Source organism: Motacilla alba, chromosome 1 (assembly GCF_015832195.1).
Source record: "Motacilla alba alba isolate MOTALB_02 chromosome 1, Motacilla_alba_V1.0_pri, whole genome shotgun sequence".
NCBI classification, from domain to species: domain Eukaryota; kingdom Metazoa; phylum Chordata; class Aves; order Passeriformes; family Motacillidae; genus Motacilla; species Motacilla alba.
Genome location: NC_052016.1, coordinates 55,530,031 through 55,545,911, shown reverse-complemented (window position 1 = coordinate 55,545,911; position 15,881 = coordinate 55,530,031). Strand labels below are relative to the sequence as shown.

The following is a 15,881-nucleotide window of genomic DNA, read 5'->3' as shown; positions in this document are numbered from 1 at the left end:
TCTTAAAACAGTCCCCCCTTTGCTTTTGCTGCTAGACAAGGTGTTCTGGCTTTATAGGTAAATATAAAATACCATTTCTCTAAGTTTAAATTCAACCCTTATTTATGCAATTTGTTTTATGAGAATGTTTTTGTGAGTAAAGGAATCCAATCTTCAAAACTTGTTTCGATCACAAGATGCCCATCTGTGTCCATAATGTGTTACAAGTTTAGTCCAAAATGCTCTTTATCCCAGATATTTTGTGTTAGTGAAAGTGTGCACCTCTGGAGATTTATTGTGACTTAACTGTTACAACTGCTGTATGGTTTTGCTGTTTGTGAATAATACACTCTTACTGCAAACAAAAATCTTTTTATGTTGCCAGTGGAAAGAAAAAATCTCTGTATAGATGTGCTTGAATACCAATACAGGGCTTTGCTGCTTGGTAGGTGGCATGCTGTGTTTAAAGACCTAGGAACTGGCATCCCTTGAATTAATGTCTCCACTAGACTGCTACTTTCCTGACAATGCAGTTGCCCTGTACTAGATTGAAATTCAGAGTCTATTACAATTACTGGTTAATTTGGGGAAGAATCTGTGGGGTTTTGCCCTTTTTTGCCTCATACAGTGCTGCACAAAAGTCATTCCACTGAACTGAGTAGGTGCTCAGGAGGCTGTTTAGATTTCTTGGGTACTAGCTTTTGAAATGATAATTAAACATCATTGGCCAAAATAAACCTCAAATCTATTTGTATTTTGTATGATGACTTTCATCAGCTGCCAGGTAATGATGGGAGAATGTGCTATGTGAGGGAGGACCTGGCTGTGGTTTAGGAGGCTTTGACAGAAATAGGACACTTCCAGGGATGAGTTTCGTGCTGTCCTGGTTTGACACAGCTTTAAAAAACCCAAAACTCCGAGGTGTGCTTTGCCACCTCGAGTGGGTCCTTTGGGCTCCTCAGGCCTTGTGGGATGGCTGAGTCAGAGTCCACAACAGTGCAGTGGTTTGTAGGTGATACCTGAGGAAGTGTCTGGCTCACAGAAGTAGTCCAGTAATGCAGGACTCTGCTGTCAGGCTCAGAGGGATTGAAGTGTGGTTCTCTGACAGTGTTGGTTTTGAACTGTTCATTCACCCCTTTGCTGAGAAATCACCACTTCTATAGCACAGCAGTCCAGGGACAGCAGGGACACGCAGCTTGGGGTGGTTTTGTCCTAAATTCTGGTGAATCACTGTGGGAGAGCATGTCTGTCAGAGCTCCCAGCAGACAAAAGGTTTTCTCTGCAAGAGCATTTACCCCTTGCTGTGTTGCTGCAGAAGTGAGTGATGTTGGAGATTGTTCCTTTTTTTCCCCCCTGTTTTCAGCATTAAGATTTGAGGGACCATGAGGCTAATCCATCAAGTTAAAGTATGCTAGAAATACTGAGGGAATCGATAGCATCTATCCTTTTCTTGGTCCCTTGGGGCTGTTGTTTTGAGGATTGCATTGTGAAATGATCAGCGATAGAAATTTCCTGTTGATTTTCACATGTAATTGTGTGTTTCTGGCCACCAGACAGATATATTGGCTGATCTGTACCATGACACCAGTAGTTTTCTGTAGTAAATACTGTCTGGGCAAAGCCAAGAAATAGGGTTATGTTCCATCATTAAAATAAGAGAAACATTTTCACAAAGCAAAACCTTTCAAATAATTTTCATCTTTCCTGCTTACACTTGCTTAATTTTGAAGAACAAAATGACCAGCAGTTTCTTTGGGAAAAGCCCCAAGGAATTATTTCTGAAGTGCATCATGCCATAATATGAACTGTCTCTAATGTATGTTTTTATGCATATTTCGGAGCATATTTAGGTTACCTTTTTCTACTCTTCTAAACATGCAGAACACAAAGGGAGACATGAGACAAGGGGAGAACACATGGAGAGCTCCTCTGGGGAGGCCTTATAGCCTTTAGATACCTTTGGATACCTTTCAGTATCTAAAAGGGATATAAGAGCTGGAGAGGGATTTTTTGTGAGGGCATGTAGTGATAGGTTAAAGGGAATGGCTTTAAACAAAAAAAGGGTAGATGTAGGTTAAATAATAGGATGAAATTCTATACCATAAGGCTGGTGAGGCACTGGAAGAAGTCTCCTGGAAAAGCTGTGGATGCCTCATCACTGAAAGTGTTCAAGGCCAGGCAGGATAGGCCCTGAGCAACCTGGGGTAGTAGAAGGTGTTCTCTGCCCGTGGCACGGGGTTTAAACTAGATGATCTCTAAGATCCCTTCCAACCGCAGCCACTCTATCATTCTATGCATATCATTAAACAACAAAAAAGTATTTTCATATATATATATATATATATATATATATATATATATATATATATATATATATTTAATGTTATGTATGTATAACATGGCTGGAGGTCACAAAAGCTTTATCAATATTCTTTGGATCTGAAAACTTTATTAGCAGGTTATCTTCAAAATTCATGCTGAAACAGTCTAACCATATAATTACCAAATCTCTTTTACAGAGTGTCAGAACAGAATTGTTATTCTCAAAACATTCTGCTTTAATAAGTTAGGATGTCATTAGGCTTCTGCCGTCTTTTACTCTGTTAACACATTTCTTCTCTTGCAAGAATAATTAATTTCTTCTTTTGTGATAATAGTCTGCCAAGTTCCCAAATGCTGAATCCCTTCAAGAATGTGGTTCCTTTTTTTTCTGACACTGCTACAGTATGAGCATTTTTGGGTGGTCAGCAGCTTCAGAAGCAAGAACTTTAAGGACATCAAATACTGTAAGAAGTGATTTATCAGACACTGGCAAAACTGTCACAGAGGCAGATGTAAGATTGATGTCCACATCTAATTATGTGCTTATAAGTGCAAGACGATTTGATAAATGAAGGCTTTCCATAAATTTGCAACATTGGGGCCCTTTTTTTTGCAATGAACTATTGTAGGCTTTTAAATATAAGCAAAAAAAATGCATTAAGAGTAATGTAAACTTAAAAAACTGAGTTTGTAATGAAAAGCATCAAATACTGTTGCATAAGGGAAGCAAAAACTGCACCTCCTATGTGAAGTAAGAAAGAAAAAACAGGAGACAGGAGGGAGATGAGAACACCTATTGGCCCAAGAGACAAGTGATGAACAGAGCTGTTACTTTTGCTAAACCTCTCATACAGACTCCTAGAGAAGCAGAATTTTATTTCAGTATTTTAACACTTAGATTGCAATATAGGGAAATTTTTCATCTCTTTCCTCCTTTGAATAAGCCCAGGAAAATATGATGCTTACTTCTTTTGGCTTACTAAGGTGAAAGGAGATAGTTTCAGTAGGTCTTCAGTTGTGTCTTGGAACAGGGCTTCTCTTATGTAGGTTTTTTTTGACCATCTTTCCAGCAGGTTATCTTCCAAAAACTGAAATGTACAGAATCCATCTTTTTGTAGAAGGTGTCCCTGTCCATGGTAGAGGGGTTGGAACTAAATGATCTTTAAGGCCATTTCCAACACAAACCATTCTGTGATAACAAAATATGTCCACATGCAGAAGGCGTTACAGCACATTGAGTTCATGGCCAAAAAAACTACCTAGTAGAAGTTTTGTGAAGAAGGCAGTATTGGGGTTTTGTCCACTAAAATGTATTTTGGCCTTGAAATTCAGTGTGTTTAGTATTTTTTTAATGCTACGTTTAAAGCTATGGCTCTGAAGAAGACACTGATTTAACTTGATGAAATACTTGGGCATTTTGTGCTATAAACAGGGCTGCAGGCTTGAAGTATGATATCAGTGTTGTCTTTACAGGTGTCCTGGGGCTTCTCATCGGAGAGTTGCTCTGGAGAGAAGGAAAACTAGCAAGCTGCAAGCAGAAGCAGAGGGCGAGAGTGGTCTCGGCGGGCCGGAGCAGCCCAGCAGTTTGTCTCCGGACGCTGATCAGGGAATAGTGCCAGCTGAGCCAAGCTTCACCTCGCCCGCCCTGCCCGCGTGGACAGACGAGCCCGGCATCGACAATCCGCCTTTTGAGGAGAACACAGTAGCAGACAGTATGTCATCACTTATCTTTTCAAGTCTCTTTTATCAGATGTGGAAACATTTGTGGTGTCAGGGCTTGTCTCTTACCGACTGTGAATGTGCATCTTCATCTTCGGCTCTTTTCTTTGGCAATTTCTGGAGAAATATTAGTGTATTTTGATTATGTGCAAGTTTACAACTGAGATAAAGTCACAGGAAGGAAAGAAATATCTCCGAGTGTATGCCAGCTACTGTGGTGCTATGTCATCATTTATTGTGTCAGGGTGCAATAGTTCATGTTAATCTGCTAGTGGGACTGGCCTCACAAGTGAGATGGAAGTAGTGTAGTTTCTGTAGAATTACAAAAGTTGTTTTCTAAGATGAGATTTGTTTTTCCCCCCAGCTGGATCAGCAGCCTTCTCACACACAGAGTGCTGTCGTGCTCGAAGAAAAAGGCAGCTGAGTTACTCCAGCATTCATCTGCACTGAATGAGCAGTAACACCTTTAGCATCTGGGAGTTTAGAGAGGAAGTGCTGAGCCTTACCACAGAGCTGTCCCCTTTCTTCTCCTCTATATTTGCCATCCTTTAGCATTCTCCTTTTTCCTCTTTAGCTGTCTCCATGTTTGCTCCCAAGAAATGGGCTCCTTCAGTTGATCCAGTAACTCAATAGCAGCTCCTCATGCAATTGCAAGACAAAGAGGTCATCGTGGGCTAACCCCTAAAATACATTTTTATCATCATCACCAAATGCAAATCCCCAGGTGACCCAATGAAGGATATGAAGTTGATTATAAAGGATGAGATCCAAAGGGTTCAGAGTATCCTATTCCAATCCAAATGACCCCATTTCAAGAAGCATGGATGCTACTAAGTCACTAGCTGCTTTCTAGCAAGCTAGGGGTTTCAGCAAGTAGTGGAACTGATCCATTTGCACTGGTTTAGTTTTTTTGTTAAACTGCTGCTTTGTGGCCTGTCTACATTATCTTTTGTTGATTTATTTCATTTGAAGTGAATGAAGTAGAAAAGATATTAATTGTCTTTCTTTTTAAAAATAATTGGCAGCAAATCAACAGCCACCTACCTTGCCTGAAGGAGAGATCACTACTATTGAAATTCATCGGTCCAATCCTTATATTGAATTAGGAATTAGCATAGTGGGTGGCAATGAAACACCTTTGATCAACATTGTCATTCAAGAGGTTTATCGAGATGGGATCATTGCCAGAGATGGAAGACTTCTTGCTGGAGACCAAATACTTCAAGTATGGAACCTATTTACATATTCTGTCTGCTTGCTTTCTTTTCACTCCTTGCAGAATTGTTGTTAAAATGAGATGGAAGATTTTCCTTGTCAGACAGTGTTGTGTCAATGTTAGCTTTGCAATTATCAGTTGGAAAGCAAATTAATATTCAGAGCAGAGCCTGTTGTTCTAGCACTTTTGGCTATCATGCTTTATGTTGTTTGTCGGACCAGTCCCTGGAATTATCTTTCCTCCCTAGCATCTGTTGTCAACATTTGAAATACAAGTTTATTTTTCTGTTTTTAAATGTTGTGGGACTTAGTCCTTACTTCAACTTTACTCATGCATTCCAAAGGAGCCCGAGGTTATTTCTGGCTAACAAGTTGGCGTAACTTGTCCTATGTAAGAAGCAATTTGTGGATTGTAAGGCTGGCTTCATCTAAACTGTTATTTTAAGGTGGCTTCACTATTGTCTTCCAAAAGCTGAGGCAGTTGACTGGCATCTTTCAATATGTATAGAAGACTCAGTGATATAGGCTTCAATGGAAGGATTTAAAGCAAGATGCTTAAGCAATTAAAGAAAAAAAATAAACAAAATGTAAGCTGGTTTTGATTTAGTGTGTACTTTTGTTTTGGTTTTAAGTATTTAACCACAGGCAATAGAAAAAGATCAAGTTCTATTAATTTTGAAGTTTTAGTTTTTATATTAAGGGAAGGGATTGTTTATGTGACACTAAAGTAACTGAGTGCTGCATAAACAGAACAGTCATCCAGCTTCTATTTTTAATCATTCCACCTGAAACAAATATATTATCATCAATTCAAAGCTACTTCAGTAGGAATGTTTGCTTTTGATCTGGCAGCCTAAGATCAGCCCTAATGTAGCTGTAAGCCTTCTTCATTTCACTGTTTTGAAATCAAGCCGATAGAAGTAGCTTAAATACAGTAGTTACCCTTGGAATAAAATTAGTTCGCACTTCAGAAAATAAAGTCCCTTTTGAGAAATGTGCCTTTTTCCGCTCTTGGAGTGTAAGCATAGTGGCTGGCCAAGAAAACAACCCAAGAGGTTTCCAAGATGTTTCCTTTTCAACAAGTAATTGCAGACACTGATTGAATGCTGCCTCATTTATTTTTATACTAAGGGCTCTACTTGTTTGACAGAATAGGGAGCTTGAGTTCCAATGAAGCTTTGGAAATTCCTGCTGTTTGGGCAGGTGTCAGTTACAGTTTCCAAAGCCATAAATGCCAGTGAATTGACTGTAAATAGGAATTTACTAGCTGCAGTGAGTCTTCCCTATCAACAGCCTGGCAGTGGGGCTGTCAGATGCTAAGTGGGTGTCCATGAGAGACCTTCTCTCATGCTAAGGGAGAGGTACAGAGGGTAAAACCTAAATTTTGAGGGAAGATAGACTATCTTTATTTCTTTGAATTTGCCTGTGCAGGTGCTGGGCTGTTGTATTAAAATGATCAGGTTCAGTCTCTGCCATCTGTAATTAGGTGCACTCAGCATGCACACTTTGGTTGGATATTTCTGAAAATGTCTTCCAGGGCTTTTATGAGCTGTATAGGTCTAAAAGAAAGAGCCAGAAAGGACTGTAAGGTGAAACTCAGCATTTTCTTGCCCAGTCAAACAAGAAGTATTACCCTTTTAAGAGCTGTGGGAACAGCATTTAGTAACAGCTGCATAAAAGCTTGTGTTGTCTGCAAGGTGCAGATAGGTGCCTAACAATTTCAAAGTGCTCTACAAATTGTGTCTTTTTTGTGTTGGACTGTGACTGTAATTCATGTGAAGCATGTCCTAATGAGAAGCTCTTTCCCCAAGAAGTGCTAAGGCTGTTTTGTTCTGAAATTTTAAACTGCCTTATAGAAAGAAGAATTACATTTTATTGCATATATTCTTCTGTGCCCTTTAAGTGCTCACATATTTTATGTATTTACTTTAGCTAGCTACAGTTAAAAATAAAAATTGATTTAATTTAGGGCTCTGATGGATGGGCCCTAGTGGTTTTTGTGAGAGGCAGCTCTAAGTGTTATTTCTCCTAGCTGTGCCTCTTTTCCTTCTGCCCAAGGTTACAGCCTGTCTCAGGGCAGTAGCAGAGCAGGACACCACCGTGGTTCTGTCTCAGCTCATGGTGCTGCCAGCAGCAGTGGCTTTGTGCTGGGTTTTGGGCTGGAGGTGTCTCAGGGAGGGTGCAGTCCTCCTTCACCATCAGAAACCACCACAGCCAAGTCTGTTTGGCACAGACTTCTGGGGGCCCTTCAGCTCAGATGTGTGATGTAAATGTGGCTGCTGTTGTACAGAGATCACTTTGTATATTTTTATAATTGTAATATTGCTATTAGATGGTGAGAAGCTGCATGTTTGGTTTTACTTACTTAGGTTGCAATGGGAACTATTAAAAGGATTAGGTCAAGCACATGAGTTTCTATCTGCTGAAATCGTGGGGCAGGGGTTCCACCACCAAGGCTTAGGATGAAATTCTAATGTTAACCCTAAATCCTTTCTTACAAAACAAGGCAGACACAGCTTTCGTGCTGAATTTTTGTTATACTCCTCTTTTCTACCAAATCTCATTGTACTGTCAGTTCCTATTTTTACAGCGCAAGAAATGACTGAAGATTACTGATCTTTGTATCAAGTGGGCTGTATAACAAACACAATTCTTAGTTTTAGGTAGAGGAAGTTTAATATGTTTTTCATTTACAACTGAGTTTTTTGTGATACAGGTCTAAAATTTTGGGTGGTAGAGTCTAAAGCTCTGGCCTACTTGAAATATGTGGAAAATGTAAGTTCATGCTAAGACTTTAGAATTAGTACAACTAGCTTTTTTCTACTGTCTTTATGAACCAATTTCATTATTCTCGACTTCAGTTTTTTTAAAATGTTTTTTCACATAATGAAAGTATTTCATATTGTAAGACACAAGCTTGCTTCAGAGATTTGGATGCATTCTTATAGCAATTATTATGCAGTTTTGAGTGATGCTGGACTTGACACTGAAAGCACATGCCATGTTCTTGTCCTGGAGATCAAACAATGTAAATATCTAAGGAAGACAAGTATGGGAGACAAGGAGAGCAAAAACCTTGGCCTGTGATGGCAGAGGGCGTTCACTTTTGGGGACATGTTGTCACCTTTGTGGGAAAAGGCCTAAAATATTGCTTAGAGGAAGCTTAGATTGGATATTAAGAAAAAATTTCTTCACAAAAGGGTTGTTAACCACTGGAACAGGCTACCCAGGGAAGCAGTGGAGTCACCATCCCTGGAAATGTTGAAAAGACATGTAGATATGGAACTTGGAGACATGGTTTAATGGTGGAGTTGGCAGTGCTGGGTTAACACTTGAATTTGATGATGTTGAGGGTCTTTTCCAACCTAAAAATAAGTTTGTAGATTGAACATCTGATGCGAGTTTGCAAGAGATAATGGAAGGATAAGAGAGGAAGCCTAGTAAAATGTAGGCTGCTCCAAGGCTGGTTTTGCAGCGAGTGATTTTGCAGCGAGCGAATTTTGGAAAGGACTTAACTAAACATACGAAAACATCATTGTTACTTCTTTTGCTGTTGTTTGCAGGTCAATAGCTTTGACATAAGCAACGTGTCCCACAACCACGCTCGAGCCGTGCTGTCGCAGCCGTGCTCGGTGCTGCACCTGACGGTGCTGCGGGAGCGGCGGTTCGGCAGCCGCACGCACAGCCACGCCGACGCGCCGGGCGCCGGGAGGGAGGACAGCTTCCAGGTGACCCTGCACAAGCGCGACTCCAGCGAGCAGCTCGGCATCAAGCTGGTGCGCAGAACGGACGAGCCGGGAGTTTTTATCCTCGACCTCTTGGAAGGGGGCTTGGCTGCTCAGGACGGCAGGCTCTGCAGTAATGACCGCGTGCTGGCCATTAATGGGCACGACTTGAAGCACGGCACACCGGAGCTTGCTGCTCAGGTCATACAGGTAATTTGCTTTCCCTACCTGAGCCCTTAGCTTGGCTTTATTTCTAGAGTCTGTTCCCAGACAGAACAGCTTGTGTGAGGCCTAAAAGCCTGTGTCAATGTAATTTACAGTGATTTATGTTTTGAAAATAATAGTGAAGAACAGGATCTGCTTTGGCACCTGCCAGATGAACTTCACCTCCTCAGAAGTGAAAAATGCGTTAGTCTTCCCTGGAATGCAGCCTGAAGGTTAGAAGACAGTTCATGTAGCAAGGAGAGTAGCCTGTTGTAGCATACTGCTTAGCAGGGAAGAAGAAAAAAAAGAGGATTATTATTATTCTATTTATGTATGTATTGTATTTTAATCTCTCAGTAAGCTCTATAGAAGTGGGCTTTGTTTTTTTTTATTGATTTGCCTGTGCATGGAATTGAGTTAAAACAAGAAAGTAATTTGTCAGACATTAGAGTCAACAAGTAGCAGCTGGGAAGTCAAATAGAGGTTTTCAATGAGTTCTGCATGGTACAAATAATTTTCTGAGTGTTCAGAAAAGAGCGATTTCCAATGTCTGGTTATGTCCTGGACACAAATACTACCCGAAGCTTGTTGCAGTGTGACATATGACCCATCTGTGTCCCCACAGGAAAACCTTTACCTCCATGCTTTTCTCCCAGTCTGTAAGGAAACAGATGCAGCACTTTGCTACTTCCTGCTGATGGGAGGTTGGTGAAAATAGCTTTGTTTTTAGGAAAGTTGGAATATACCAGCAGTATATTCCTGCAGTCTAGTGCAGTCATCTTTGCTTAAAGCACCACATAGAAAACTCTGATACAAATGAGTAGTAAATACTTGTTTCAGGAATCATTTCAAGTTTTCCTTGCAGTGAAATTAAAATAACAATGATCTTGGGAATTGTAATTTCCTTTTCCCAATTTTTGTATACAGTGATTGGAATTTTGCAATAGGTAACTTTTACCTTTTGAGTGTGGCTTTGCAGCAATAAAAAGAGTTGCTGTTTTATTAACATCTAATAACTGGGTCTACCAGTATTCCCCAAAATTCAGAATATTATGGTATGCTCATGCATAACATCTTTCTTGCAAGTATCTTTGGGAAGTACCAGTGGTGTTCAGAGCTTTTGATCAAAAGCTGCAGATCTTGGAGCTATCACATAGTCATTTCTTCCATTTATTGCTGTGTGTTGCTGGAGTTCACAGAGGCTGCAAATGGAGTGGGATGAATTTTAATGTTTGGAGCTTTGTTTCACAAAGTGAGAAATGGTCCTTTTGGCAAAGGATTTTTAGCTGATGTAAAGACAACATCAAAGGTGAAGGAGGAATGTTGATTTCCCCTCCATTTTGGGAGGAATTGCAAAAAGAAGCAAGTAAAGGAGTGTGCAGTCTAAAAAAGAACTGGAAGACAAGGTCTGCTGTTGTCTTGTTTCACGTTCTGTCATATGTTTTCCTCCCTTTCTAATAATCAGTGTCCTCTCAAACTTGATGACATTTGATGACCTAATGTATTCAACAGGCGAGCGGGGAGAGAGTGAACTTGATCATCTCTAGACCTCTGAAGTCACAGACAGTCAGCATTCTCCGAGACACTGGGACTCACAACAGCAACTCCCACCAACACCAGTCCCAGCAGCTGTTTCACAGCAGGCCTAACTCACATAAGGTTGGTGTTTCTCCTTCTGAAAGGAAGAAATACTGGTTTACTCATGTGCTGGTGTGTGTAGCAAGGCAAAGCTAGAAGAAAGGGATATATTATTTTTTTTATCAAATTGATAAAAAAATGATTACAACTTCCAAGTTCGCAAGCCCTGCATCCTGTCTGGAGTAGGAACAAAAGATACACAAGAGGTTTTCAGTATGTTTTTGGATTTGCTGACCACAGTGACAGAAGCAAGTCCTGTGAGTTCATACAGCTGTAGTTGTTAGACCTTGTCTAAGACAGTGGCTGGTACTCCTGCATGGAAGGGCTGTCATTCAAGACAGCTACACTTTTTGTTGCTCTGTGCTGGCTGCAGCCAGGAAAGACATGAGGTGCCCACCATCCAGCATATAAAGAGCTTGTTAGAGGGATGTGTCACCTCCTTCATGAGTCAACAGTCCTGGCTACAAGGCTGCTGAGTCTCAAGCAGGGAGAGAAAGGCAAAATGAAGAGACTTTCATGAAGCTAGTATTATTTGGAAGACATGCTAAAATAGAGCCTGTGCTCGAGATATCCTTGTCATTAGAAAAATGCAACTTCTCACTCTTAAGAAGTTGACTTTGTGAAATAATTGTGATGTTGACCATGTCAACAGATCCACCTTTCCACCTGTCCACTCTGTTTGCTTTACTGTTTAGCATCACATACTTCTGTTGGGATAACTAACATTCATTTATAGTATTTTCTTTTAAAAGTGGGGTTCATTTCAGAAGAGAATAAATGAGTCTCTAGGAAGGTTGTTTTCCTCCTGAGGGATAAAGGTGAGACTCCCGAATTCCATGGCTACAGCACTGGGCCATACCCACACAGTGATTAGTTGTTGATGTCAGAGCTTGAGGCAAGTTTGCATGTGCCAGCATGAGCTGTGCTCTTACCACAGTTGATCCAAAGTTGGATGAGTGGATTTCCCTCACGGATCAATGCTATCTGTGGGCTCTTTTAAAATTGGAAGCCCCATGGAACAGAAAGTGAATATTTCTCATATTTTGTATCATTTATCTTTCTCTCATTAACCTGCAGTTGGCTTTGAAGCCTTGTGGCTTAAAATATGTTTATATGATTGTGTGGCAGCAACCAGTCTTGAAGCCTGAAGCCCTAGAAATGAACTGTCTTTATAAGCTGCAGTGTGTTTACATATAGCTACTTCCATGATTAAAGTGTATGTGAGGAGCAGAGCCACTCAGGAGCATGTGGCATCGGAGGTCAAAGAAGACAATGTTGTCATTTTCCAAGAGAAGGCAGGAGAATATTTACATATATACATTTTGAAGAATATCCCAGGTTATTTCTTTCATTATTTTGGATTCCTTGCAAGTATTCTGTCAATTTAAGATGCTACTACAGGTGTATGTGCAGTGGTTTGAATCTTTAACTTAATAACCTGAGGGAAAGGCTTTGGCAAATAAAATTTACTTTGATTTAGATCTTTTTTTATTGAACAGAACTAAATACAGGCTGAACTTCATCATTCAGTTGTTGGAAAATTCAATATAGGATCTCCTCTTGTTTCAAGCTTGAGTCTTCATTATAATCATTAGGGAGGCTGCCCAAGGTACCCATTACAAGCCATTAGCATCAATTGGCCTTAGTTTGTGCTCTGGGAGGTCTTACATACCAGCTGCAAAAGAGAGCATGATGCATAAGGGCTTTAAAGAGTCTCTTACTGTCATCATGAAAACACATGTTTTCATTTCTTAGGAGCTTCTTTGTAGTTCTGGGCCATATTCTACTGACAAATGAAGTAATGCTGATGTTCACCAAGATTTTAAAAGGTTTTTATCTGGTTTGTCTCCAGACTTTTGGCCATATGGTTTCGTAGTGCAGTCCTAAAATTTAGCCTTTTCCAGTGCAGGATGTAAAGAAAAGCTAGAGTGAGATTTCAAGATAGGTCTTTATAAGCTTTCTATCTATGTTTAAGTATCTACATCCAGGAGGCTTTTGGTGGTGATTTGGGGTTTTTTTTTGGAGTGGGCAGGGATCTGAGCTAGAAGAAATCCAGCCAAAGCTGATTTCCATTACTTAGTCCTTTTAAACTGTTCCATTAAAGTGCCAAAGTGTGGCTTTCGGGTGTATTTAGTTGGTTTGTTCTGGTTTTCAGTTTTGATTTGCTGGGTTATTTTCCTTAGTTTTAACAATGTTATTTATCCTTATTATACAGGATCTCTCCCAGTGCGTTACATGCCAAGAAAAGCACATTACTGTGAAAAAAGAGCCACATGAATCTCTGGGAATGACAGTGGCAGGAGGCAGAGGCAGCAAAAGTGGCGAACTGCCCATCTTTGTGACAAGTGTGCAGCCTCACGGGTGCTTGGCAAGAGACGGCAGGATTAAACGAGGTGGGGTTTGGCTTCCCTGGTGGCATGGCTACCTCTGGTTGCTTTTTGATCACTGTGTTCTCTGGAGTCGGGTCGTGTCAAAAAATCTGCTCACAGATGTAGGAAAATGCTTATGGATGCTTTTCTTCGTGATTTAATAATGGAAACACAGTATTTAGTGTTGCACTTTCACCTTTCATGGGAAGGGGATGTTTGCAGCATGATAGCAGGGGAAGTGGATAAGATTAGGAAATGTATGGTTAAATTCTTTAAAGCTGATGGTAATCCCCTGAGCTGAGGGTCTGCTGCGATGCAGACACATCCTGTTTTCATATTTGATTTAGTGGGTTGTACCACATCTCTGTCCAAGGAATCTCTGCTCCCTGGTGTAATACCTGAACAGCAGAGAAGCTCTGATTACAGGCTACAGCTCACTCACACAAAATTTGCCCTAGTAGCTACATCAGTGTTAATCCTGGTTCCCAAAAGCTTTCTTATCCTCTGGGACATCATGAGTTTGCTGGTCTTTGGGGGTGCTGCAGCACCTGTCCTGGCTTCGTAAAAGAGAATAAGGAGGCTGAGGTTAGGCTCAGCATAGGTGAAGGCAGTCCTGCATAATTGATAGCAAAGCATTTGATGATTAAAACGTATTATGTCATATGTGAATCAGAGACTGCCTATGGGATCTCTGTGATTCACAGTTCACAGAATTACAGAATGTTTCAGGAAAGAAATTTAGGGAAAAAAATTCACAGATTGTACATTTAAAAGAACAGTGTGGGAGCATCCTTCTATGTTTCTGAGAAAGGGAGATTTCCACCTACACACCAGCAGGTATGCTTTCTTTTTCTGTACTACTATGAAAAACACACTTGCTAGAACAATCACTATTGTTCTTTCATTGTGTAACGTTAAAGTAGCCACAGAAGCTACTGGGAGGAAAAACATTTCAAAAACGGAGTCTCATACCAAATGTGACCCAGGTGTTTGCACTTTTGCTCTGTTTTTTTCTGGCTTTCATTGGCAAGACATTGTGTGAAAAAGGAGTCTCCCACTGGATAGTTAATAACATTCTTGTTTACATCCTGGCGCTTTTTAAAAAACGTAAAACTAAAATTGTGGAAATCTTTTTCTGGCTTTGACTTTTTCCAGATTAGCTTTGTAGAGATGCTTCTTTTCTTTCTTTGAATTAACTGAGTTTTGTACCAAACTTTCTAGTAGTTTTTAAATTCCATTTTCTTTTTGCAAGTAACAAGTTATTAAAACCAGATGAATTAAAGCACTCTGTGGAACCTCACCTGCCTACAATAATTGGTTACTTTGGGGTGCCTGCATTGTTCCTGCCATCATTCTTCCTTCACTTTTAAAGTTAGGGTGAACCCAAGATCCTCATCTGGAAAGAGTTGTGTCGTGGCATCTGCAGTAGCAGTTGCAGCCAAGCTGATGAGGTACTTAAGTAATATCTATTTCAGATTTTCAGGGCATTATACATAGGAGTCACAGCATTTGGCATGTATGTGGAAATAAATTGCACTGATCCAGTTTGATAAAAGCTCAATACTTTAAAGTTTCAAACTGATAATATAAAGTCTTCAGAACTATTAGTCTGTTAGTTCAGACTGTCTCAGGTCCAAAGACTCCAGTATGGAATGAAACCCTGGTGTGGGAGGTGCTGTGTGTGGGCAGATCTGTCAGACTGATGTGCTCTCCCTCACGGCTTTGTACATACAGGTGATGTGCTGCTGAACATCAACGGGATTGATCTCACCAACCTGAGTCACAGCGAGGCCGTGGCCATGCTGAAGGCTAGTGCTGCCTCTTCAGTAGTTGCCCTGAAAGCCTTGGAAGTCCAGATTGTGGAGGAACAGCCCCAGGCTGATGAAGAACAATTGAGTACCATCAGTGAAAATGAATACGATGCTAGCTGGTCACCATCGTGGGTCATGTGGCTGGGACTTCCAAGGTACACAATTAATCGATTAAGTACTTAGCTGTTTCAAGCTAAGTCCTGCAAGAGGCATAAAGAAGCATAGTTGCAGCACATCTGCTCTTTTTTCTGCCTGGCCATCTCAGCTGTATTCAGTTGGCAGTGTGCTTAGGAAGTGGGCTGTGAACAGGAGCAATGTTTCCTTAGGAAACTCAAAGATGAGTAGGCTGGATTTATCCCTTCACAGACCATAGTAACTACCCATGTGGAATCTTCTGTTCAGTTAATCTGTTAATTAATCTTTTTTATTGTTTTATTGTACTGTAACTTTCTGTAGAATGTCTAAAACCAGAGCACTTACTAATAAAACCACCAAGTATATATCCATCTGTCTGCTTGCTATTCTGCTACTAAGTTCATAAGGCCAAATACTTAACTTCAGAATGTTGCATCAGATTTTGGCCATTCAGACTCTTGACATGTCCTGTGCCAAGACTGTAGCCATGTAACTATAGGCTCACATTGTTGTTTTTTTTTTCCAAGCATTCTCTACCATCTCTGCCAAACACAGAAACTCGTAGAGATTTGCAGCAAGCTCCCTCCCCTTAACTACTCTGCAATCTGCTGGACATCACTTCATTTGTACTCCTCACTCTCTCGAGGCTGCAGCTGTAATCTCATTCTGGCATCACTTGTTATCAAGAAGAGCTCCTACTGCAGCTAGTAGAGTTGTTAACTTTAGTCAGGGCATGCAGGTTAATTCCTTTCCCTCTGATGGAT

The 15,881-nt window shown here is 40.6% G+C and overlaps 1 protein-coding gene across 3 annotated transcripts in view; it reads left to right on the top strand.

The window, feature by feature from the left end:
* LNX2 (ligand of numb-protein X 2) overlaps positions 1 to 15,881 on the top strand; it is a 59,676-nt gene that overhangs the window by 37,478 nt on the left and 6,317 nt on the right. For all 3 annotated transcript variants that reach the window (XM_038131633.1, XM_038131652.1, XM_038131642.1), the window contains exons 3-8: positions 3,775 to 4,013; positions 5,046 to 5,245; positions 8,799 to 9,170; positions 10,677 to 10,823; positions 13,018 to 13,195; positions 14,906 to 15,137. In XM_038131633.1, coding sequence (XP_037987561.1) covers positions 3,775 to 4,013; positions 5,046 to 5,245; positions 8,799 to 9,170; positions 10,677 to 10,823; positions 13,018 to 13,195; positions 14,906 to 15,137 — 1,368 coding nt within the window. The remainder of the gene's footprint in view (positions 1 to 3,774; positions 4,014 to 5,045; positions 5,246 to 8,798; positions 9,171 to 10,676; positions 10,824 to 13,017; positions 13,196 to 14,905; positions 15,138 to 15,881) is intronic.